The sequence below is a fragment of the Pagrus pagrus genome, assembly GCF_965226575.1.
Source record: "Pagrus pagrus genome assembly, chromosome: 13".
In the NCBI taxonomy this organism is placed as follows: Eukaryota; Metazoa; Chordata; class Actinopteri; order Spariformes; family Sparidae; genus Pagrus; species Pagrus pagrus.
Genome location: NC_140197.1, coordinates 26,965,864 through 26,992,036, shown reverse-complemented (window position 1 = coordinate 26,992,036; position 26,173 = coordinate 26,965,864). Strand labels below are relative to the sequence as shown.

At 41.4% G+C, this 26,173-nt stretch overlaps 1 protein-coding gene across 3 annotated transcripts; it reads left to right on the top strand.

Annotated features, from left to right (window-relative positions):
- Positions 1 to 733: 733 nt before the first annotated feature.
- pbx4 (pre-B-cell leukemia transcription factor 4) lies at positions 734 to 26,058 on the top strand. Of its 3 annotated transcripts, none has more exons than XM_084372061.1 (9): positions 734 to 1,536; positions 5,576 to 5,649; positions 18,487 to 18,731; positions 20,015 to 20,205; positions 20,364 to 20,499; positions 20,791 to 20,947; positions 21,886 to 21,989; positions 23,013 to 23,099; positions 24,240 to 26,058. In XM_084372061.1, exons 1-9 carry the CDS (start codon positions 1,352 to 1,354, stop codon positions 24,327 to 24,329), a joined length of 1,269 nt encoding a protein of 422 aa, XP_084228187.1. In that variant the 5' UTR covers positions 734 to 1,351; the 3' UTR covers positions 24,330 to 26,058. The 3 variants fall into 3 exon arrangements, with proteins under 3 accessions (XP_084228187.1, XP_084228185.1, XP_084228186.1); XM_084372059.1 differs by lacking the exon at positions 21,886 to 21,989 and adding an exon at positions 3,875 to 3,988 and having other exon boundaries at positions 736 to 1,536; XM_084372060.1 differs by lacking the exon at positions 21,886 to 21,989 and having other exon boundaries at positions 737 to 1,536.
- Positions 26,059 to 26,173: the final 115 nt, after the last annotated feature.

Genomic DNA, 26,173 nt, shown 5'->3' with positions numbered 1-26,173 from the left:
GCCATTCGTCTTGGAAAGCTGTCTCTCTGATCTGAGTGATAAACTACAGCAGAATTGCCCAGTTTGCAAAAAACAAGGACACTTGTTTTCAATCTGTGCTGTCAACATTTTCATACTGAAAACTGATGGGATGTTTCATTCATTGGGGGTTTAGGACAGAATGATATTCTTAGGCTGGACTGTTTTTCCTCTAATATTGAATATTTCTCATCAAATTGCAAAAAATTTGCCCACACAGATGAATATCAGCTGACTTTTAGGCACAATTTATGAAATTATACTGACTCAAAAAAATCTTTCACAGGTTGCTGTAGGCTTTTAAAGTCATACACCTCTGCATTTGCTAAAACAAATCTTTAAAATATATGTCTCAATCTCAGTCTCTAACACCTCTAACCACTATCACAGTCATTAAGATTCAAAACAAAACATTTACTTCAAAGTTTTGTTTAGAAATTCATTATAATAAATAGGTGACCTCACCTGACATTAATGAGAAAAATTGCTATAACCTATTATAATAGGACAAGCGATGCTGATGACGTAAGGAGACATCCATTTGTTAGGGCAGTGGATCTTGTCACCTGGAGGGATAATGCAGTACAGGGTTTGAAACACACTGAATTATTTTCATACATTTTTGCCAAGCTTACTCCAGATGATATAGAAATGTATCTGCATCAGTAGCCCCCACCCCCCTCTCTGGTAGTCTGCTGGTTAAACCACCCGTAAGCTCTCAGTCTGTGGTGATACGAGTTCAATGGTCAACGCGACGCGCACCGCTCGCGCAGCCCAGAACATCCCACATACTCGCGCGACATCAATAACAATGGCAAACCGTAGTCTGTTTTGGTAGGAGATTTCTGATTGGAGGTAGACGGTCCGAAAGCTTAGTCCCCGTGTTCACGTCTTATTTCTTTTTTTAAGATTTGGCGAGTTTTATTTGAACACAAAAGTGTTCGTCTGTTGTTATATTTTTCGGTTTTTTACATTTCTTTTTGAAAATGTGCGAGGCGCTGTTGGCAAGCTCACACAGTCTGTGCATGTGTGTCCCTGCTGCTTCTCTGCTGGGCTACAGCTACTAACCTAGCTGCTTTTCACTCGGTGCTTAGCTAACGCTAGCCTGGCCGCGTTTATTGACTTGAGGGGGAAAAACCACAAGCGAATGTAAAGCGTGTTTGTGCGATCGGTTTTGTGACAACGGTCCTTTATTATTTTCTAATCGTTACAGTCGGGTACGGTAAGAAGTATTGTATGGTTTGTCGTAGAAAATACTTTGCTGGCTAGCTAACAGGCTAGCTATTTGTGTGTATTCTTCGACTGAGGAAAACGGCGAGTTTTCTTTGAAAGTATGGATGACCAGACCAGGATGATGACGGGTCTCACCGGACTCGGTGGACTACAACAAGCCGATGTCGGTGACCCAGACTCGGTTAGAAAACAGCAGTCCCTCGGTCAGCCTCAACAAGACATAGGGGATATCCTACAGCAAATAATGGCCATCACCGACGAAAGCCTGGACGAAGCACAGGCCAGGTAAGACAGGCGAAGAGCCATTTTCCACACAAGATAGCTAAGCTAAAGTGCGCTGTATGTTTCTTATTTTTGCTTTAGGACTCAAGCGTTTAACTGTAACGCTCACGTAAGGTAATGCGTAATTGCAACATTAATGCAACTTCAAGTTATATTGTAATCCGCTGCTTAACCAATCCATTTAGTTACAGAATAACTTGTACACCCACATTACAGTGCTGTTGTAGTTTGAAAGGAGGTTCTTTGTTTCTTCAAAACGTGCTTTATTGTGAGCTGTAGTTTGTAAACAGTCTCACTTGGTGGAGATATGGCGATAAAGTTGATCTTAATTGGTTTTCCAATGAAGTGTGAAATTAAGAAGTTTCAACTTCCCACCGAGTCTGTCAATGGTAGATGTACACGATGCACGTAATCACTTGCCTATCACTATAGCTGTATGTACCTTTTTTAAACAATAGTTTCATTAGATCACAGCTGTAGATTCAATTAAATCCTGTATAATTAAAACTAATCTTGCACACTCAAAGACTTCGCGTTATTTTCCTATTGGCTTTGAGGACAATACAAAGTTAGTGACGTAAATGTCCCTTTTGCACCAAAACTATTAAGACGTACGTCAACAATATACAAATGCTGTATAAGTGCTTTCTAGCTCGTGTTTTAAGTTGCTTGAGTCAGATCTATATGAATGAAATTGGATCCTCTGGTCATGTTGCCAAAGCTTTCAAAATATTACTAATCAGACTATGCCAAATTAGATGTGCCTAATTATAACAACGTGTATCTGAAATGCTGCTCCACATCAAATGAGTGTCAATAACACTAGTCATTGAAATGCAAATGAGTGGATAAATTAAGGTAATGGTAAAGATTACTCAATTGTCCCACGCATCAGCCCAGTGCTGTTTGTGATGACAGGAATCATTCATTCATATGACTTGTCACTCCATGTATGTGTTGGAGGTATTTTTATGTTTATTATTGTAGGGAGTATGCACTGCAGTGAGCCACTGACCCGCACACATTTGCCATGTGGCTTAAGGAGCATAAGGTCAGTTTCAGATGAAGCGTCAGTATTTCAACAATAGACAACCGTCCACTGCAAGACTGTGGCCACAGTGTGATGTGTCATTAGCTAGTGATTTTCCACCCAACATTTGACCACCTGGTTCTCTTAATTAATTCACTCCTCTTTCACTCCCTCCCTCCCTGGTGTTCATCCTTTTCATTGTGTGCTGGGTGCAATCAATTCTCCTATAATGTGTACGCGAGTGCAGCTGTCCGCAAATCGAGTTTCTATTAATGAGATGGTGGTGAGGGGGAGGGATGATGCTATACCAGCAGCCTATGAACACTGGGATATTACCTTTTCTTCAGTACAAGTTTGAGGACTTAATCAGGCATTATTTCATGGACAGATGCAAATATTTCTACTCTGTAATCTTTCCTGTATACCACTATTTTTTTTTCCTTTCGCAGTCTTCTTTTTCCCTTTATTGATGTCTACTGACCATTTACTAAGGGTTGTACTGTTATGAATCAAATAATGTAAATTCCAATTCTTTGGATTTAAAGGGCCAATTATAGTCTAGGAAATCATGTAGCAGGTCTAATATTAGATGTTAACAGGCTATTCAGAAAAACCAATTAGAGGTGTGGCTGCTTCCGAAGTGCCAGAGGTGTCCTTGCTATATGCTTGTATTGATCTAAACTCCCACTCAGAGCATGTCCTCGTCATGCCATATATGTGCAGGATTAAGACTAAAAAGGGAAGAGCAATAGTCAATTCAGTGTACTACCTACTTGATACGAATGTGTGACATGTGCAGCTCAAATCCTTGGTGTCCATAGTATGTATATAATTAATACAACCAATTCTGATGATAAAGCCTCATTTTGTTAACATAATTTCTTAAGCATTAACTGACAGACTACCTTGCATGACGTATGGTATCAATATGCTGTTTGATTATTTGCTTCTAAGGTTTACTTCAGGTAATAGAATGAAACATAACCACACTTAAAGACTAAATGCAGTCTGTTGTTACAAAAACACGTTTGCTGATATCTAGCAGTTGCTTTGACTTAGGATGTAAAGTCGTTATCAACATCATACTTAACTCGGATCAAGTTTTCCACCCACACATCAATCTTTTCCTCGGTCATTATCCACAAATTAATGTGTTAGGTGGCTCTTGTGTGAGCATGACGCCCCTGTTGTGCAGGGTGGCAGTGTGTTGGGATGGGGAGTGGTCAGGGCAGCGCAAGAACTTGGTGTTGCAGAGTACACTTCCTGCGCACCATCCGCCCTCATCCTCTCACCCTGTCGCCATATGTTCAGATGCTGGCCAGAGGACTCGCCGGCGCATTGGGGTGGATCAGACGACCCCACAGAGGGAGGGAGAGCAGGGGGGGGCATGGCAGGGGGTGGCCTGCCACTCAACTTCCAGCACAGGTCAGTACAGGACCGCATGAGCACCTCCTTCTCCCCCTCCTGCTCATACCCTCCATGCTGAAGGCAGCCCTCCCCCCAACTCAAATCCAGCAGTGACAGATTTGGTGGACAAAATGACATATTTAATGCTAGAGACATAACTCTTTACATCATACTGCCTCAATATTCTCACAGAAAGGCAGTCTTTCGTGACGTATACAGTAGGCGCACTATTTTGTCGTCCCCATAGTCCCCTCATTAATACTGCAGTGGGCATTCACAACTGGAATTGGTGTTGAGGTCAGGTGTAGCCAAATCATATTCATCTGTGGTTGTTCTTACTGTGTTGTTGTAAAAGAAATGCTTTATTTCAGGGTGATCTTCAGGTTTTACTTGTTATATGTTTTCCAATTCATGCTCATCAGAAACGGAGGCCTCATGCTGGTTTTGCTTTTGTTTTTCACCTAAACGTAAAGTCTATGTTACACTTCTCCAATTACACATTAAAATGGTTGTTGTCACTGAAACTTGTTTTTGCAACCAATGATACCTGTTGTGATTTGTGAAACTCTCCATAGAACAATTCAAATGCTTGTGTTAACTCGATGTGTTGGCGTAGTTGTTAAAAATATAGGGGGTGTACACAATTACTGAAACCTTTTTACAAGATAATGAAATATTACAACAGCACTGCAAACCATGGCAGCACAGATACCACAAAGTTAAGGAACACCTCTTTCACAATCTCAACAATCACTGGATGTTATGACCTACAATGGTTTGATATAATTCATATTGCATCCTAACAGATTTTGTTATGTTTGTCTTTTTGCATTAAAAGAAAGAAGGCGACTTTAAAAATACACTTCTGTGGGTGCTCAGCTACTAATGCACTTTGATTTGTGCACTTTCAGTACAGTAGTTAACATTAGAGACTATAGTGTCGAGTCATTTAGGGTCGCATTAGGATGGGGGCTTTACTACAGCATTCCAGACTTACAAGTTGTAATACTGGAGCAAGGTGTGTGGGCATGTGGATGTGTGTTAGGAGGAAATTTTGTTGCTGAGGTGTTCTGATTTGATTATGGTGAACTGTAGAAGTTTTGCCTTTTCTCCTTTAATTGCTATTAGCCTGATTTGCAATAAAGAGAACATCTCTGATTAAATTAAAATTGCAACTTAATCCTAATCCTCTCTATCAACTCACCATCTACTTCCATGGAACAAGTCTTTCTGTAAGAGGTAGAAATTAGATTACTGTGTATTAAATCTGGAATCTGGCGCTCAGTAATGATGACCTTGAGGTTTGGCATCATTACCTGTCCCACAGTGCAAAGCATCCAAATGACAACATTACTCTTGCTAGTTCAGATTGATGCATCAGGGATGTTTCTGCACTGACAAAGGCATTTGGCTAGTGGAAATGCCTTTAAATAACATGGCTCTGCTCTGCTGTGTTGCACTACACTCTTGAAATGCTATATGCATAATACATACAGTTCCTCTATCTGTTTTATGGGGGAGCACATGGAATGACTTGAGATGGAGGTCTGTTTATCGTAATCCTCCTCGCTCTCTCCCTCTCTTATTCCCTCTTCTCTCTTACAGGAAGCATGCCCTGAACTGTCACAGAATGAAGCCAGCCCTTTTCAGCGTTCTCTGCGAGATCAAAGAGAAGACGGGTGAGTTTCTACTTCACTCGTTCTCTTTGTGTTCTCCAGTCTGCATAGGTTGTAACCTAGTGCTAAGATGTGCTGTGCCTTTGCTCCAGTTTCCGTGGGACCAAGTTACTTTTGTATTGGCCTCGCAGAGAACTCTATTGATTGTTTCTGTTGCAGAACTGATAAAACTGTATGTGTTGTGTATACTTTGGTTCAAGATCATTCTAAATAGGCATTGCTGTTTGTTGTTTGGCAAAAATAATTATAGAAACCTAACCTATTTTTGGCCACTATCCAGACTTCACACTGACTGGCTGAAACTAATCTTAGTGGATCTGTGCCTTTTGAAACTTGAGTCAGACAGCAGAACATGCTGCAGATCATGTGTACAACTTGGAATTCAAATTCTTTTTACAATTTTTGTTTAACATTTTGACTTGAATGCAGAAATATACCCTGCTTTGCATTAATGTCAATTTCCATGTCAAATGATGAACAGTAATATAACTAAATGTACGAATTGTGCAACCAACAGGCTCTTACAGTTGTTACAGTATCCCAGAAATATTAACTATAATATGGCCGGGGAATAAAGATCTACTGTTACAGCTACCACTACTACAAACTATCATGTAAAAATTACTACATTAAAAAATCAAATCTGATCCGACAGAAAATTATGCACAGCTAGTTGACAGCCAGCAGATATGGAAACTCCACAGGGGTTATTGCTGTACAGTTAAAATGTTATGCTATTTCAGTACAAAGAGATGTTCTTTTCTCCTGCATTGTTAAAAAATCTACACAACACAGTGTAGTGTAAATGTGTATTTGGAATAAATTGCTATGCACATCAATGCAGTACCTTGATGCAAAGGAACAAGAAACCATTCCAACACTGTCTTAACAAATAATCATGCATTTCAAATACACATTATCTGATGGGAATTATTACCTAAGTAAATATCTTCGATTTGCTCTTACTCGTAAAATTATTCAAAGTAAACATGCTGCTTATTCTCATCCTTGTTAGCTATTCGAGTCAGCTATCTGACAGATTCTAGTGTGGTTCAAGCGAGCAGGCCTGGGATGGATGGCAGATTGATGGTTATGGTAGTGTAAATGGGGTGTGTTTTTTGAATCCTCTCCCTCTGCTAGTCGCTCTACGTTCTTGTCTTTCTATGTGCTTTTCTTGCTTTCACTCGCCTTGTGTATCTTCTAACAGCAAAACCTCTGTTGTTCAAATACAATTTGAAAATGCTGCACTGCTGCCTGTTGTGGCCCTCTGTCAATAATGTATTATTGCTCTCCAGTGATTGGACAAAAGTAAAGGCTAGGCTTGAGTGAGTGGGGCAGGGTACACTGTTTCCCAGGCAACCAGTGGTCTTATTTACCCTAATGCCATTCACTTTGATTTTCACATTTAGTCTCCCAGCAAACTAGAGAAGAGGGTCTGTGAGTATGCGTACAGTAAGCTGAGCAGAGAAACAGACAAGGCACAGAGGGAGGTTAACAATAGATTAATGCTGGAGGTGACTATGCCAACCATGAGATATAGAGATCTTTGGCTTTGCCTCTACTGTGCTGGCCATCTGCCACGTAGTGCCCTCCTAACTGCACTGTGTACCTGCTTTGGCATTTCTTTGCAACTCCATCAGACCCCCTGCAGGCCCCATTATGTGCCTCTGGAATGTGAATTGACTTCTCTTCAGTGCAGCTTGTGGAAGACCCAATCAGTAGTCTTCTAGTATCTCCATAGATTTTCTGCAGTATTTTTTACTAACAAACATGCACTTGTGTTGGCAAACCCACATACACACTCTCTTTTCCTTGCACACATACGCACACAGCGAACAGGGATAAAAGCAAACTCGGTCTTGGGTCTACTCCTACTGCCTCGGTCTTGTCCTCTCCCCCTCCCTCTCTATGCCTCGCTCCCATTCTTGAAAGAGAAGACTTGCTCTGAACTCGGGGCTTTGATATGGTAATGTAATGGTGGTGGAGGAGGAGGGGAGGTGGGGTGTGGGGGATGGGAGGTGAATTCCTCTGAGTGCTGCAGTTGGTTAGATTGTTTTCATTGTAAAGGAAATGTTCTGCGCTAATGCCAGAACCCCCCCCCATCGCCACCACCCCAAAACACCCCCCCCCCCCCCCATTTTACAACAGTGCCTGCGTTGTCCTGAGCTCTCACATTAAACATGACCTCCATCTGCGTGAAATTTGATTCTTGTTAATACTTTATTAAAGATGCACTCCAAAAAAGAAATTAAAGCACTTGGAGAGAGACGGGAAATGATCAAAGTTGAGAGCCAGTGAGTGGCTTTGCTTCAACTCAGTTCTGTTCTCCCTCGCTCTCATGGGTATTTGCTGTAAAAATAGCTCTTGGTGCAATGGGACAGCTTATGCCAAAATCTCTCACAAGCCACTGCAGTTACTCTCAGAAGTTTTTCATTTAGTTTGGGCATGTTTGAGGCAATTCTCCTTACTTTTATGCATTCCTTCTGCTTTACACATGACAACAGCGAATCTGTCATTCACTCTGTTCTGTCACCCTGCTCAAGTCCCTCCTTTTCAAGCCTGAACAGTCCCTGCTGTTTATTTTTGGATGGGTTTTAATGAAAATAAAAATAGTTATTCTAATAGAATTAAAGCTATACAGTTTTTTTTTTTTTAGCTTGAAAATGGCAAAGTGTATTTCTCTGCTACAATTGGATAAGTTCACACCCCAACACCTGCCACTCATCTTGATAAGCTGTCTGATAAACAACTCTTTGGGATAATGCCGCTAGTTGGCTGTGAAGAAATAGTGGCACACTGGCTAGCATCTTACCTATCCAAGACTAAAGTGTGTAGCTCTGTGTTGCCTCTTTTTTGTAAAAGTTCATATGTCACCATTCTTATGATTAATATGCATGTATCTGTGCACGACCGATCACTAATGGGCCATGTATCCCTAAGCAACAACAGTGAGCATCCTGATGGCTTGTAGCCAGTGTGATGTTAACTTGAACCACAGTATTGCTCTGTTAGGTGCCCAGTTTTTCCAGAGTCCTAACAATGTGTCTGGGGCTCTTGTTATTTGCTCTCTGCCTCTGCCATAGACCCACTACCTTCTGTCTGTGTATTTTCTGAACAGCATTTGAGTGAGTTATTTTGTGCTGATACATTGCCTGATTCTTCAAATAATTGGTTAACTATTTGGTTGAAAATAGATCAGCCGTGTCATGTTTGTTTAATTTGACAAATATTTATCTGTGTTGGATGGAGGTGTCTTATTATTTAAACCACCTACGAGCACCAACATCTCAGTGCCTGCCAGGAGAGCCAACAGCTCTTAGCTAGTATGTTGGCAAAGCGGCTAGCTGACAACCCATCATCACATCCTATTAATGTTTTGACAAGATGGATGAATGGTGAGATTTGGCAAACTCTGTGAACTCTCTCTGATTTATGTTTTTTCAGTGCTACTTCTGGCAACATTTGATATGCAGTCTTCTCACATTTAGTTATGATAGCTTATCAATTAATACGAAAAGGGCAAATTTAAACAGGCTTTTTACAAAATTGTTACAGTCATGAATATAAGTATATGATGAATAAGTTGAGCTTTTTTTAATGTTAGACTAAATGCCCTTTTTGGAGAGTAACTGAACTATTAAATGTATGTTAAATCAGCTTATTGGGGTCGTGATGTTTTTGCAAACCAGTCCTTCATCAACTTATTACCTTACCTGGGTATTCACAGCATTCAAGTTGTCTATATGCATTACAACACCATTTCAGCAGCCAAATGGCCCCAATTACATGTTAATTGAATTACAGCATGATTGCAGTTGTTAAAAGACCAAAACAAAACAACACTATTAAGAGTCACACATAGTTGCCATGTGTTTATTCACAGCCAGGAAAAAAACACATCACAAACTTTTTTAGAGCCTTGAGAAATCTCATTTGAATTTACCTTGCATGAGAGTTGACAAGAAAACGCCGCTGACAAGTGAGTTGGTAGCACCCAATGGTAGTGAGGAAGAATACGTTCAGCATTACACGATTGATTTAGATTTTTGTATTTCACCCACTTTGACTGAGTGCAGTACACGATGTCCCGAGAATCACATGCCTCATTAAAGCAACGTAATTATTATTAGTTTTCAAAGAGCCCAATTTGGAAAAGAGCCCTAAAATTTTATGAGTTGTTATGAACCTGTGTGATGTCTTTTATTATATTTTTCATGAGGGAAAGCATACAGTGCCTTTTTAAGCCAAAAGTAGTTGTAGTAACAAGATAAAAATAGCTTCTGGCCGAAATACAACCTATGTGAGGCTATGAAACTTGCGTTTTCAGTTTTACTGTCACTTGGGTCTGAAATGAGAATATGCCATCCACTTTTGTACAGCCGCAACAACTTCTCACTTGGGTTTTAATGTAAAAAGTCTATTTACACTAACTATGCAGTGGTGCTGTGTTATCTCATTGGCTTTTTCAGCAATCTCTGTTCTGTTTTTTGGTGTCCTGCCACTCAATCGTTTTTTTTTTTCTTCTTCCCCTGCTCCTTTGCAGGAGAGAATGAAAAAAGATAGAGTGTGTGTTGGGGGGGGTGGGGGGGTTGCAGGAGTGATACAGGGAGATTGATGAGGCAGTAAGAGCAGGAGTAATTACTCGGTGTCCATTCCCCAAGCCAGATTGGCAGACGGCTAATATCACACAGACCCCTGGCCCTGACAGACACACCACCGCCCCCCACCCCCCAACTCAAACTGGGGAGGCAGAGAGCACCCCAACCTTCAGCCTAGGCCTAATGGTGTGTGGGCCAACTGATTTCCCCATGTGGTATTATTCCTGTAGGAACTGGCCTTCTGTATATTGACAAGGGAAACTGCTGTCTTGAGTGTGCTGTAGGATGGGAAAAGCTCAGTGGAATTGTTCACCTTTTAAAGCCCTTTTCACACATGCGCTGCCGCCCGTACCCAAGCTGTATGTATGTGAACACAAATGTCCGAATCAGTTGGCCTGGACATTAAACAGACTTAACCCTGTTGGCTTCCTCGTACAAAGTCTGTTTATTGTCCGATTGAGATCATGTATGAATGGAACAGGTAATTGTCAGGATAATTCATAGCGAGCGAGTGATCTGATGATGGTGTTGCAAAGAGTGTAGCTGTTAATTAGTTTGTACTCTTTTCTGCTTGCCTATATTTTCCTTTCCAGTTTTTTGTTAATATTACGGATAAGTCCAAATAAATGTAGTATTAAAATATAAGTAAAAACAGTCCTCCTCCTCCTCCTCCTCAAGCATGCATTACCCGGGCCACCCCTTGACGAGTATTTCCAGTAGGTGAGAACATGTCCAACGTGGACAATCTCCTGTTTTGGCCAGCATTTTAGGGGCATCAGTGGAGTTGGATATGGACGACTGAGTATAAAAGTTTCTTCTAGTTGATAAGCATTAACAGCATGGATTGGGCTAATGAATAGTTATATTAGGACAAATGGCCACTCTATTGATGGTTGCTTAATAGTTGGGGCTACTGATGTGAGTTTTAAACAATAAAGCAAGATAGAGTTGAACAGAAAATTACATTAAATTGCATTATTTGCGTCAAACTTCAGAGGGGTTGGTTAATACATTAAAAAGATCAGCAAATAAGTGGGCACACAACTTCTGGTGAGACACACTGCTGAAATGATATTGGCAAGTGACACAATGGACAAGGAACCATGTTTATCAAACTTGAGACTTACTTGGATCCAGAAATTTCCAGAAATGTATGCTCAACAACAAGAAACCTGGAAATATTGAGTGACCCATCGGTATTGGTTGAGGATCACCCACAGGGCCGACTCCTACCTCTTCATTTCATCTACCCTCCCTCTCAGCATGTCTATGCCTCTCACACTGCTTTTAGGCTTTGCTCTTAAAGGAAGCCAGCGTCTCTTTAATTAAAGATATGTAAATGTGGTCTCAGCTGGATTGCATTAGTTTGGTGGCAGTGGGATGGGAGAGTGTTGGAGCCTAGCTCCTAATCCTGACTAATTAAGGATTAATTACAATTGATGGGAGCCCTCCACCCCTCGGCAGTAATGCACATTGCTGTCCCAGACAGTATGTTTGTATATTTCACACCATGTCATAAATGCAGAGGAGAGATGGAGATGGAAACATCAGGGCTGGTGAAAGGGGGGGGCGGGTTACCCCGAGATTAGCAGGATGCATTAGGTCATTACAGATACCAGGAAGCTCACGGTCCTTTTTAATCTTGTAGTGCAGTATAGATAGATGGTTTGATGCAGTGGTACTGTTTGCTAATCCACAGTAAGTCCATATTCTGCAAGGGTGATAGTTTGTGTTTTGATTAGTTTGTCATATCTGTACTCATTTATTTGTGCTCAAGTTTGCAAGGCCAATTTAGGCTACCCTCCTGTTAAACCACTGGTAAATTGTCATCCTGACCAGCCAGACATGTTATTGGCAGAGTGATTTTTATTCCTAACTGAACTGGTACATCGGACCTGTGCAGACTAACCATGTAGCCTCAGCTCTCTCTGGCACCATCTGACTGTGTCATAATGCTTGTTCACTTGTTATAAATGGGCACTGCTCTTCTGATCTATCGCTTAATTGCCACCTAATTTGCATAACAGTGCAAATTAACGACCTCTCAAATGAGCGTTCATTTTTCACAAAGTCTTTAGGAGCTCCTTAAGAGTCTGTGCTAATGAGCACAGGAGGCAGCTGGCCTGATGAGAGTTGACTGGGGGAAGATCCTAGCAGTGCTTTAACAAGCCTCCTGCTTAGGTGCTCTTCGTCATCCTCTTCTTCCTCCTGTGACATTTCGAATTCTTTCTTCCATGTCTCTGCGTCTTTCTGTGTGCAGAACTGTACCAGACTAGGGATATCATGTTAGAGATTTAGTCACATGTGCTAAACAGTGCTTAATATATCGTATAACGCAATTTGTTTAAGCACTTGTCCCATGTTGACACTAAAGTATTATCTTAAAAATATTTGGTTTTGCTCAGGCACCCAAATTGACAGAGGAATCTGTGGTCTGTTGCTAGTTTATTTTGCAAATTGGGTCACGTTTTGGCAGATTACTGAAAACTAGCTAAAAGGGAACACCAGTATACTCATTGTAACTCGAGTCCTGTTTATTCAATTCAAGCCATGCTATCTGGATGAGATTGTGTGGAAAATATAAATGACTTTGTTTTGCATTTACTGTTAGTCATTTTTGAGTTGAGTTGAGTCGAGTTTTGATATGATTAGAGTGACTTGGTTCACACATGATTTTATATTTATATTTTATAGGCCCTTTCAGTATAATTTTTTGAAAGGATTGTGCTTTTTATTTGGGAAGTATATAAACCTGAAAATATTTCCCGAGTATGCCTGTTGGGTCAAGTTTAAATGATAGTTTAAAAAATTTTTTTTTTTTAAAGGATGTAGCTGTGCTGCATTTGCATCAATTTACTGCTTATGGACGTTGCTAATAAATTGTATTTAAAATACAACTTGCTTTCACTGATTAATTCTTTTGCCTACTTATAGTAATGGCTCGTAAAAAAACTATTGGTATGGCTATCGTGGAAATATTAATTAATCTGGCAAAACTATGCATATAAATAATAGGCATGGGGAAAAGACATTGTAGTGCATCATTGTGGTTTTTTGTCACATATCTGTGAAGATTAAGTGACACCACCAACTGATCATTAGTGTCTGTGTGTGTGTGCGCGTGTGTGAGACAGACAGTATGTTTGTGTGTGACCATTCAAGGGGGGTACACGTAGTCATCACTCGGGTGTCCAAGCCTCTCTCTTTAGTTAATTAAGGGCTGATTAATGATGTGTTGGACTGAAGTGTTGTGTTTGCCCAAGGTGTGAGTTCTCCAATTCACACCTTAATCAGACCACACTGTGTTTACTCAGAATGCTTACCTCTCTTCTTTGTGTGTGTGTGTGTGTGTGTGTGTGTGTGTGTGTGTGTGTGTGTGTGTGTGTGTGTGTGTGTGTGTGTGTGTGTGTGTGTGTGTGTGTGTGTGTGTGTGTGTGTGTGTGTGTGTGTGTGTGTGTGTGTGTGTGTGTGTGTGTGTGTGTCTCAGAGTGGGGGGCTGCGTGCAACAGGACTCTAGTGAACTACCCAAACAGATGCTGATTAGCGTGAGCTGCTTAAAGTAGGAATGGACATATGGATTAGGCTCATTAAGTTGACTATACTCAACAAAAACACCCTTTTAGAAGAATTGGGTACACACTTTTTATGTTGACTTTGAAGTAGAAATTTACCTTTTCCCAGTATCCATTTGGCAAAAAGCCCATCAGGGAAATTATTCATTTTTAATACCATATTCTACAACTTGCCCACGGCAACATTTTATACACCCCAAGCCTCTTGTCGAGCAACCCATATTCTATGAAAATGGCCTGTTAAATCAAAAAGCTATAGGCACAGAGGAACTTGTTTCTAAAAGTTGACATTAATAAATTATTACAACATGATATTGTAAAGACATTGCCATTGGCATGAAGGCTCCTACTCAGATTGCTAAAGACTGAAAGTCATTATATGAGCACATGTGATTTTCACAGACTTTACTGGATGACTAACTAGACATAATGAAGTTTGTATTTCATTGCGTGGATTTAAAGGTCAAGGACTTTGACGGAAACTGCTCTCTTTCCCTCCCGAAAGCCACTCATCACTGTTCTTCTTCATAGTGGAAGTCAAACTCAAACAAAAAAGTCAGATATGGTATGGTCAGGTTTTGATTTTGTCAAATTTTTCTCGAGCTATGTTAAATGAGACCTGAAAACCAAATTCAACCTGGTGAGTTATAGGTAACCACCCTCAGTGTCATATAAAGTTCGGGATGGTCTTCTTCTTATTATAGGCTTTATTTATTCTTAGGGTGAAAATCAGATTGGCCCAAGCTCTTGTTTTCCCTAGCTTGATTTCTATTGCCCTTGCACTATTTTATAACCTGCAAACAGTTTTAATACAGGGGTTTACCTGTCATATCTCCAGAGCTGCAGTTGGGATTTGTTTTTGCAGTTTTTGTAGGGAGATTTACATATTCATGTAGCATATTTTCATTGTGAAAATCATCTTTCTATGGCCCATTCTTCTTTATCTGAATTCTCTGTCTGTAATGAAAGGAAAAACTGATGTTTTCACAGTCCTAGCTTTTCACTCTTTCTGGCTCGTTCGCTCTCTGGCACGTCTGTACTCTGGCTTGTGTATATTTCTGTAGCCTCTCTCTCTCTCTCTCTCCCTCTCTGTCTCTTCCTCTCTCGCACACATATCTTCTCCTGTGACTCCTTTTTTCAATTCTCCTTGGTTCTCCTTCTACCCTCTCTCTCGCCTTACCTTTTTTTCCCCTTTTTTTTCCTTCTCTATCCTTCTCTCTCTCCCGCTCTCTTGCTCTCTCCCAGTGAAAGGCTGAGAATACCCAAGGGAGCTGATGCAATTAAAATGCTAATCCTGTCTGTCTACAGAGAGAGGGAGAGGGGGGGCTGACAGCATGAGGGATTGCGGCTCACATGGAGAACTCGACTGAAATGGAGAACAGAGGGAGGGGGGGCACTGGGGGAGGTGGGTGGGGGTGCGCTGAAAGGGAGAGGGGGAGGGGATGTGTGTTGGGGGGAGACAGAGTGAAAAAGGGGATGCTAGCGAGGGAAAAGACAGACAAGGATAAAGCTTGTGTTGTGAGCTGAGCAATGATATACTGACTGCGTTTAAGTCTTATCTATTCCTATGTGCGGAAGGCATTACAGTTAATGTACAGCACTACACTATTGGTTAGGTTGTTCACCCTTACCTGCACCACTTCATATATTGTGTGTTGTGACTGCACAGCACACCGTTTTCCACATTGGGTGTGCAGAAATGAGAATGATTATGTATGCAGTGAAAGCCCAGCTGGATACCCTGAATATTTCATAGTATGTGTTGCTCGCTCCGTCTCTCAATGCCACACAGCCTGGCTAGGGTGGTAACGTGTGCATAATAGTGTGATTTCTAAGAGCTGTGGATGCAGGATGTAGGCCTTAAGCCCTTCCTATTTATAAAAAAAAAAAAAAGGGAATTTAAGTATCATTACTTACAGCACTTTGAGTTTTAGTCTCTGAGTAACAGAACCAGCCCAGCGGCAATGTTGGGAGCCAGTTGATCAAAAGGAAACGCTGCTTAGATTTGGGAGTCGAACAGCGAGCCAAGCTCAGGTTTTTTTTTATTATCGTCTTTTATATTTTTCAGGGGTTTCATGCTTGTTTTGCTGGTGGACTGCTCCCATGTCATTTGGCCCTTTTTTGAGCAGTATCTTAACTCATCTCAACAGCTGCTATAATACTACTAGGCCACTAGACTGTGCATGAGTGCAATTGTGGGTAATCACAGCTTAATTGGAGTAATTAGGGGAATGTAGGGGCATTAGGCTACAGCTGGGGGCCATAATGAGGGGTGGGGGCAAAAGGGAGGGGGAAGAGGTGAGAGGCTTCAAGAGCCACAGTTGCCCTCTTTACTGTAGGTCAGTTTTATGTGAATGGACAGTGAAGTCACCACACATGACTAAATAAAATCAGGGTTGTCTGTGGCAGGATGGGCTAGATTTTTATCATCATAATACATACCCAACTTGAACTACCTTCAGAAGGTAAACAAAGTATCCAAACAATCATATAGATTCAACAGGTACAAAACAAATACTTCTGGACCTTGATCACTGAATTAACGACAGGCTATCTGGCTTGGAAGTGTAGAGATCGTTAGTGAATGAAAGGAAAGAAAAAGAGGAGGGAAAGAGATGGGCGAATCAGGGTCATTAGTTCAGGCGGCTGGGTCTGCTGCATTCCTGAGCCCTGAGATGGGGGAGCAGCAGAGCAGGAATGTGCCTTGGAGAGAGAAGAGACCTAAGCAGAAGGAAAGAAAAAGGCAAGAAGGAACAAGAAAAAAGGGGGGAGAGGGAAAGTTGGACGCTTTTGCTACGAGAGGCCTTAAATGGTGGAACAGACTCATTTATCAAATGAAGTTTAAAAAAGCAAAAACTCGTCTGCACCATAGCACTTGGACACTTTAACGGTTTTTGTCCTCATTTCTTTCACATCTGTTAGCTCTACAGTACAGCTCTACTCATTTGTTAGCCCTGACTGCTCCATAGCTGCAAAGTTGTTTTTCAGCGCGACTCTCTACGGGTAAACTTTGACAATAACTTAAAGACTCAAATGATTGTTAAAGCTTTGCTAACAATGAGTGAGTTCATGTACCCCCAACCTTTCATGATGAGCTTTGACTAACTTGCATAATCCTCAAAGAGGCCAAGCGCCTAACCCAGTTTCCACTGGGATTAATCTTGTCATCCATATTGTTAGTGGCTGTCTTCTTCAGAATCCTGTCTGGTTTCACCGCTTTTTAAAATGGCTTTTACCTCATTAATTAAGTATCCAGTTACAAAGGTCAACATATATGTTGATATAGTGCTATTTATTTGTGACTAAACCAATATTTTACAACTATGCCACATTTTAACATGGATTGGTCTCCATATAAGTTTTTAAACAACTTCCTTATTTTCATAATGTAGAGCTCTTACTGCACAAACTTAATCTTTTCTGCCCAGCGAGTGGACATTTGTTCAAGGGCTGCAACTAACAATTACTTTACAGATTAATATCTAGATTAAATTCAAGAGCCATATCTAGATTAAATTCAAGAGCTACAGTTAATTAAATTAGATTTGATTAAATTTTGCAAAGTAAAAAAAAAAAAGTGTTTAAGTGTACATCAAAATTCCTCAGAGCCCCAAATCTGTGTGACCATCAGTCCAAAACTCAAAGATATTCAGTTCAGGTAATATAAAACAGAGAAGATCAGTCGTGACTTTTGCAAAAATTGAACCGGTGAATGTTAAGCGTTTTTGCTTGAAAAATAACCAGGGAACAATCACTTAATCAGTGTAGTTACTGTTTGATTTTGTGTCGCTTGGGTAATTAATTTGTCAACTAATCTTTCAATCTCTAATATTGTGCAGTTTGAATTAAAATCACTTTGAAAATAAATGCCATAAAAGTAACCTTGGTATTGTAGTAATAATGCGTTTCATATCTCATTATTTAGATTTACAAAATAAATGAACTATTAGTAACTAATGTCCCCAAGACACTGAATTGTGATACCAAGTTTCTACTCTTACTTTCTGAAGTTGAATGATTGAGAAGCAAAAGGGGCAAGAGAAAATTTAGTTAAGTGTTAAAAGCTTCAGGCTCTGAAGAATAGATGGTTGTCTGTACTTAAAACTTTTCAGTAACAGAGTGGTATCTGTAAGGGAGTGTGTATGTGTGAAAGAGAGAGAGAGATGAGAGCATGGCTGCAGGCTGACAGAGGTCCTGGTATAATGCAGTGGTGGGGAGCAGCAACTGATAACTATACTTATGGCCACTGGGGCTCATAGTGACAGCACATGCACTCCCATTACTGGTCCCATGCCTCATGCCCTTATCTCTGGCAGTCTGCCACAGAGGGACCACACTGCCCTCTGCTGTTGATTTAGAGGAAGTTCAGGCTCATTGAGAATTCAGCCAGGCGCTCATAGCAATGACTCAGGGGAGAAACTTGACTGGGATTTGACAGGGCTGCACTTCTTTGAATTTTAGCAGTGATAAAGCGTCTTCCTATGCACCTCCACACTATTACCCTTCTCCTTGAAAGGAAATGTGTAGTCTTTCAGTTAGCAAAAACTTTTTAACCAACAGGTTTTCTCAACCTAAGAAAAGTGGTCTGGCTTGGGCAGACTCCTTCCCCTAACAGATAAATACTAACCATGCCATACTAACTCCAATACTTTCCCTCTTCTCCTGTCTAGTGCTGAGTATACGAGGTGTGCAGGAGGAGGACCCCCCAGATCCCCAGATCATGCGGTTGGACAACATGCTGCTGGCAGAGGGTGTGTCGGGACCAGAAAAGGGCGGAGGATCGGCTGCAGCGGCTGCAGCTGCAGCAGCAGCAGGGGGCTCGCCCACCGACAGTAGCATTGAACACTCGGACTACAGAGCCAAGCTTGCCCAGATCCGCCAGATCTATCACTCTGAGCTGGAGAAGTACGAGCAGGTGTGTGCAGAGCAGACGTTTAATGCTTGATCATACACTGTTATCCACAAATAATAACATGTCCTGTTATAATAAATGCAGGTCAGCCAGCAACTGAATAACGTCATCAGTCTGGTAACAATCATCCTGTGCTGAATAAAGGGGAATAGTAAACTCTGTTCTGTTAGAATGTGTGCCTAAAGACACGACAAGGCTGAATACTTCAGTTTCCATGTTTGGTGGTATTTAAATTGCCTGTTGCTTTAGTGTTGTTTTGGAAAAAAAACTTGTGCAAGGACTGGAATTTACATGCCTCTGGCAGATGAGAGAGTGCAGGTGTCATTAAAACAAAGGCCACACGAGTGACCTCACTTTAACCAGTCTGTGCGTAATCTGTTAAATCATCTGCTGTAGTCCAGTTGGAATGAAAATCTGGGCTCTGCCTCATTGTGCATTCTTGAGTAATCTTAAATCCTTCAGTGTCCTTTGCTTCAAATTTAAATGGTTAAAAAACAGTGTTGGATAAAGATGGTGTCTTCATTATAAGGTTATATGTAACTAATTGGTATGAACAGGCGTTGAGATGGTGTTTCTGAGAGTGTCAGGTGTGCAGTCTTGGATTATGGTATTCAGCTCTGCATACTCTTGGTTCTTAATGGCAGCGATCCACTCTTTACTGGTGTTTCACTGATTTAGGTTTGAGAACCACTGCTGTAGACTGTATCATTTATCAAACGATACTTGTAACACACCCTTCTCGGTACCAGTCAGCAAATGTCTGACAACAAGTCAACCTCGGGGGGCCACGGCCAATGTTTCAGGGCTCACGATGTAGACAGCGAATATCAGGATAACGGATATCTGGGCCAAGACTTCTTCTTTCTTGCCTCGGTTATTTTAGCTAATCTTTATAAAAAAGATATTTGTTTATGAAGGCATGAATACGATTATAACAAGCTATATTGTTGCCAGACAATTGTCTGAAATATAATCTCAGAAAAATTAGACACATCCACATGGATGTTTAAATGCATTCAACTAATACCCGCTCAAACATGATTGGTCAATACTGCACAACGAAAAACGGAAACAGAAAGCTTCTGATATCAAAGCCTTGCCTATAGATTGTGCATTCATATACGTGTGAATGTATATGTATATAAGGCATCCAATTACAGCAGCATCAGACCGCTGAGTCCTACATGTCATCATCAAAACTATGTCGGGGTACTGGACAGAATCTTTTTGTCTCTCTTTACAGTAGCATTCAACTCCTCTCTCTCCCTCTCTCTCTCTCGGTCCAGGCCTGCAGTGAGTTCACCAACCATGTAATGAACCTGCTGAGAGAGCAGTCTCGCACACGGCCCATCTCTCCAAAAGAGATTGAGCGCATGGTGGCCATCATCCACCGCAAGTTCAGCTCCATTCAGATGCAGCTCAAACAGAGCACCTGCGAGGCCGTCATGATTCTGCGCTCACGCTTCCTTGATGCCAGGTCTGTCTGAGTGTTTCTAGCTGGAATTGTCACTATCTAGGTTTGTGTTGGATGGCTGGTTATTTTCTTGAGGGCTGAAGGGATGAGAGCATGTTGACGTTGTTGACAGCTATGTACATTCCAAGCATGTTGGTCATTATCTCTCCTCTGTGTGACAGACGTAAGAGGCGCAACTTCAACAAGCAAGCCACAGAGGTGCTGAACGAGTATTTCTACTCCCACCTGTCTAACCCTTACCCCAGCGAGGAAGCCAAGGAGGAACTGGCCAAAAAGTGTGGGATCACTGTGTCTCAGGTGAATAGCTAACACCACTATTAGCAAAGACTTTATAATTAAAATACACTGTAGCTGATGTTATTGTAGGGAATCGGATGTTGGTTACAAGATCAGTTTCACATACATGCATTCATACATGTTTTATAGCATATTTATAAATCTGCTTTAATTAATTAATCTTTTTTCTGTTTGTATAAGTAAAACTCTTTCCTTTTTTAGCTGAGGAAGCTACAAAAATGATGCTGTGACAGCTAAATTAATGTGAAGGAAACGCTGCATTTGAATATCTGACATCGATCTGTCCCTCAGGTCTCTAATTGGTTTGGCAACAAGAGAATACGCTACAAGAAGAACATTGGTAAGTTCCAGGAGGAAGCGAACCTCTACGCGGTTAAAACAGCGGTGGATGCTGCCAATGTGTCTGCGCAGGCCAGCCAGGCTAACTCTCCGGCAACGCCCAACTCAGGTAAAGCACGCTTCAATTAATTTACCCTCAAGCCCCGCCACTTCTCATTTACAGGCTTCATTTACAGGCTTCAGTTCTGCTTCATACCACATTTGTTCTTACACAACAAAACCAGATTGAACCACACAATGACCGTATAAAGTGTCCACTTGATTGTTTAAAGGAAAACCTACACTGTACACTGCGTTCTCAGCCAGCCTCCACACTGTTCAGAGTCATGTGAAATTATCCTACATTTGCATGAAATAATTGGTAAAAAACAAAAAAAAGTCGTCAGCCAAAACAGTACATAACTTATCTCTTACATTGTGGCTGCAAGTTGCCACATTGTTTATATCTGTCTATGTAGTACATATCTTAGTAAAGTAGGAGTACATTTGTACCACAACACATACAATTATACACCACAAGCCACCTCTTGAATCTGAGTGTCGCACAGTTGATCAAAGCAGAGCATTTAGGCTTCCAACCAGAATTTTCTAATGTGGAGAGGGATTCAAATGTGGTTAAAGGAGACAACAACATGAGGAATGAACCCTACTCTCTGTCTCTGTTTCCACATCTGTCCCACCTGTCCTCACTGGGGATGACAGTCATCCACGTAGAAGGGTGGAAACAAAATGTACTTTTAGCTATTTGCAGCTGTAAAATGCTTGTTTGCACATATTGCAGTTACATAGACATTGTTTTTTTTTGTGATTTTATTGTCTATCTAGTACGCATTTCAGCTATTGTTGTGCAGCTGATGTGTGCGTGTATGCCAAGGAGACACCAGGCTGTTAGGCCTGTAAAATATTATATTCAGAATAAGATGTCTTGGAGCACTGACCCTCACGTTGAAGCTGGTTGCAGTCAGTGTCCATGACCAGTAGTGACCTTTTGACCCCATGGCACTGTGGTGGGGCTGATTGGATATTGGCTATATATATTGCCTGCAGGGTCACCGGGGTCATACAGTTTGTCTCACACAGGCGACGCCTACCTCGGCCTGCATTCGCTCAACGGGGAGGGTCTCAACATCGCCCCCTCTCTACAGTCGCAGGTATGCACTGAGGACAGCTGCAGAGTTGACCTCAATGCTGTTAACCCAGCCACCCAGAATCCCTGGATAGCTACCCGTGGCCTAGCTCCTTTGACCCCCTCCTCAGATCCTGTCCTGACTTTACCTTTGACCCCATCAAATCCTCCCCCAGCACAAACAAACACAAGCTGACCCTTCTTTGCTCTGTACAGTGAGCCCTGAGGAGCTTATAGCTTCACTCAAGAGGAGTAATGTCAGTTTGTTTTATGCCATTTAGATTTTTTTATTGCTCAATAGTTACATGCGCACATAGTTCCTCCTCGTATTTACTTTACACAGGGTCAGACCTGGCACAGATCTCCTGGATCCGTTGAGGGGCACGAGAGCCTCCATCAAGACTCATATAGTTGTAAACATAAAGCTGGAATTTTTCCACCTTGGGATTGATTACTTAATAGTCAGTGTCTCTACTTTGCTGTTCTCCTCTGCCCTTTTAGTCTTCATTTTTCCCTCCCATACCCCACCTTTCCCCATCCTATCTCTCCATTTGTTCACCCCCATGTGTACACCAAGAAGCAATTTCCTCAAACTGAACTGTCCCTTGTGATTGTTGTCTGTTAATAGATGTGTACAGTTTTTTTTCGTTCTGGAGGGATCCACAGATTTCTGCTGTTAGTCTAGAGCTAAAACAAAGAAAGATATATTACTGTATTAATAAAAATGCAAGATAAGCTTTTGGCTTCGGCTGTAGTCTTTCATTTCATGAGATTTAGAGCAGAAGTGGTTTTATGGGAAGTTGTAAAGTTGATGAGTGAGTCACAATGTTTAGTGGTTGCATTGTCTAAAAACAACCGATTTAAATCGGAGAATTCACTAGCAGGAAAACAGACTGGCTCTGATGCATACAGTAGAGGTTTGTGGACACCATCACTCCTATGTTCAGCCTGTTGTCATTTTAGCTGGTAGCATAAACATTTGTTTAGCTATCCAAATGTTGTGCTGACATTTGTACTGAAACCTGTGGGTGTGTTTTGTCTGTGACAGGTGGATACCCTGCACCGTGCTACACACCTGACGGGCGGCTATGAGGAGCTGTCGGGTAGTGGCCTCTACACCCCTCATCGCCTGGATGTGAGTACCAACCACAAGCTCCTTCTGTGGTGTAGGTGTTGAGTAGAATATGCTCTGCTGTTTACTTGAAATTAATGTAGCAGATAAACCACAGCTATAGTTGGACATTTTCCCGTAAAATGTCAAACTAGGACAGTGAGTCATATCCTGTACAGACTGAAAAGCTCCTCAATCAGATTTGTGATATTGGGCTATATAAAGATTATTACGACTTGCTTTTGTTTCTTTCCTTTCTCGAGAAGCAGCAAGCACTGATTTGGTCTTTGCATGTCAAGACAAATTATATTAGTTTTTCTTATGTTACTCATAAAAGTTGTTTATACATTTTAATGATTGTAATTCAATTTGATGAAAACTGTAACTGCACATTGAAATACTGTCATTGAAATGCTGTTGAAAACAGTTTTATGTAACCTAGATGAAAATTTAGGGCCGTTTAACCGCAACATCTAGACATCTTCGACTTGCAAATTACCAAATCAATTTTTCCTGGGATGTCACAAGCTGTTTCTTGCTGGAAAAGTATTTCAAGAGAGAATTTAATTTCATGAATGTCATACTTGATGCTGAAATAACAGTGTGCTTACATGCACAGTAACCACACTACAGCGCGCCTTCTCCAGTAAGCTGATTTCTTAAACATCAAAAAATCAACAAACCGGGTTTGGGGATGAGGAAAAATTGATTTTCCCAGCTAGATTTTTCCCTGAGAAAGCAAATTTATATTCTTTATGTTACATATGCACATAGCAAAGTAGGAAAGTAATCAAAAGTCACAGCGGAGCAGGTGTAATGCTTCCTCTTACTTGTGCAATTCTTTCCAAAGTTTGGCTAAAACTACAAGTAGGAACTTGCTTCCAAAATGTGATTACACAGGTATTCAGAACAAGTTTACAAGCACAAGACTTATCTGATTTTCATGTTTGATTAAGTACATGAAAAGCACACTGCATGTAATTGGCTGACATCATGTTTTAACAGATAGGTAGTTCATAGAATGAAAAGCATTTTGTCTGCAACCTCTAAGCTATCTTGAGACTGCATCATTTGGCTTGTAAGCACAAATAGAGCTGATTTAGACTACTAATTATAAAACTCCTTCTTCATGCAAAATACTCTCTCTTCCCCGACTGTCTGCAGGCTAACAGCTGGCAGGACACCACCAACCCCCCCTCGGTCACCTCCCCTCCCGGTCCTCCTGGCAGCGTCCACTCCGACACCTCCAACTGATTCGGTGGCTCTCCCTGCCATCTCTTCATTCCCACTGCAGTCTGCTTCGACTACCATCCTCTGTCCTCATTTTTCACTACTCCCTCGTCTCTCAACTAGACAGCCACACAAGGCTGTGCTCGCATTTCATAAACACACACTGTGCTGGAACACAGGACAGCCGAACAGTAGTTAGGAGGAGTTCTCCCTCCGCCCCACAGCTCCACTTCAATGCTAGAAGCTCCTTAACTCGGAATAAAAGAGGGATGGAGCTTCCTGACGCTGAGACAGATAGGAAACATCTTTACTATCAAGGACTTTTTGAAAACCACTGACCCAGCTGTGTAGATGATCATGATGTCTGTACATTATGTGTATATGCACGTTAACTTCACACAGTACTCACACAGCTTGTCCATGTGCTGTTGACCTCTGCACTCGACCCTTTGCTTTGGAAAACTGTGTGTGATTGCCTGTATCTGTTGAAGCCTTGGCATTTGACAGCCAAACTGTTGATACGGATCACCATGGAGCTCTGCTCACCTTGCTCGTACCAAAGTGCTGCCCCAGTAGTTGTCAACACAGCTGTTCCTCCGAGACTACCCTCTGCCAACTCAACTCAACACAAGACAATGTTGTATCTTCCAGACCTTTATAGCTCGATGTTTCATTCTGTTGGAGATTTCAAAGTACTTGAGATATGCACAAATGTGCATCACCCCTTCCTCCATAAGACACACCTCACAACTTTTCAGTCGTTTTCATCGTGAGCTGACATAAAAAAGATGTGTCAAGCACAAAAGTTAGCATCCTCGTTATGGGTGTCTCTACCTGTATAAAGGGTAGTTAAGGGGATCACTGTTCTAAACCAGACAGGACAGGTGATAATAGGGCTGGTGAGAAGAGGAGGAAAGGGCAGAGAGAGGAAGAATATCTTTGGTTGAGTGGATGTGACTAATAGCCCTTTTTGTTGCTAACCAATAGAGGGTGTTGGTAGATGGCTTGTAGACTTTACTTCTTGCTTTCTGTCCACTAGTTTATTTGATTGTAGGCTATTTTCTAATGCTGTTTCACCAAGAATGCACCAGCCACCACCAAAAATGAGCTCAATAAAGCATCTAAATGACGTTAGAAGGGTGGAGAGATTGTGGGGCATTGATGTGTTATTGGGACAAATGTGACATGAAATTTAGAAACGTGACTGTCTTCCATGCATGTAGGACTTCTAGGCGTGATATTATTGTTTTTCATTTAACCTTCCAAGTTTTTAGCTTCGTTTTTATTAACAAAAAAAATAAAGGGTATAATTATTACAGTCAGACCAAAAAGGAAAAAGTGCATCATGTATTGCTATGATGTGTGTGTCTCTGTGTGGGCGTGTGTACAGTGTTCTTGGGATGTCTTAGTCAAACTGGCTGGTGCCCTCTGACCTTTGTAAGCATTATAGAGACTGGGTGCTTCCACCAGCCAATGACACACCAGGTGGGGTTCAGCTGAGATCTCCTCCCCATCTTGAAACATTTAAGCTTGTGAGCCCGAGGCAACACACTACAACCTTCTGTTGTACCAAAACCAAAAATACCACATTCAGCAATGTAATAATGCTACTCTGTGTCTCGCTAAAGTTGGTGCACAGCCACCTTTTCAGTTCGAGGAGAGGAGGGAATTATATTTGTATCTGTGTCTCTCTGTGTGGTGTTGTCATGCCTCAAGTTGATTTGATTTTTGGGGTTTTTTGTTGTGGGGCGTCATGGGAGGGAGGGAGGGTGGGTGGAGTGAGGACTGTCATATCACACCTGTATTTTGATTGTGAGCATAGAAGGTATGCTCTCCCCGTTACCCATATTTGAATACCTTCTGGTAAA

Bases quoted from the DNA above. Each gene is read 5' to 3' on its own strand.
- pbx4 (XM_084372061.1), top strand. From the start codon at position 1,352: ATGGATGACCAGACCAGGATGATGACGGGTCTCACCGGACTCGGTGGA. The intron at 20,500-20,790 runs GTGAATAGCTAA...TCTGTCCCTCAG, and splicing joins GTGGGATCACTGTGTCTCAG to GTCTCTAATTGGTTTGGCAA. The intron at 21,990-23,012 runs GTATGCACTGAG...TGTCTGTGACAG, and splicing joins CCCCCTCTCTACAGTCGCAG to GTGGATACCCTGCACCGTGC.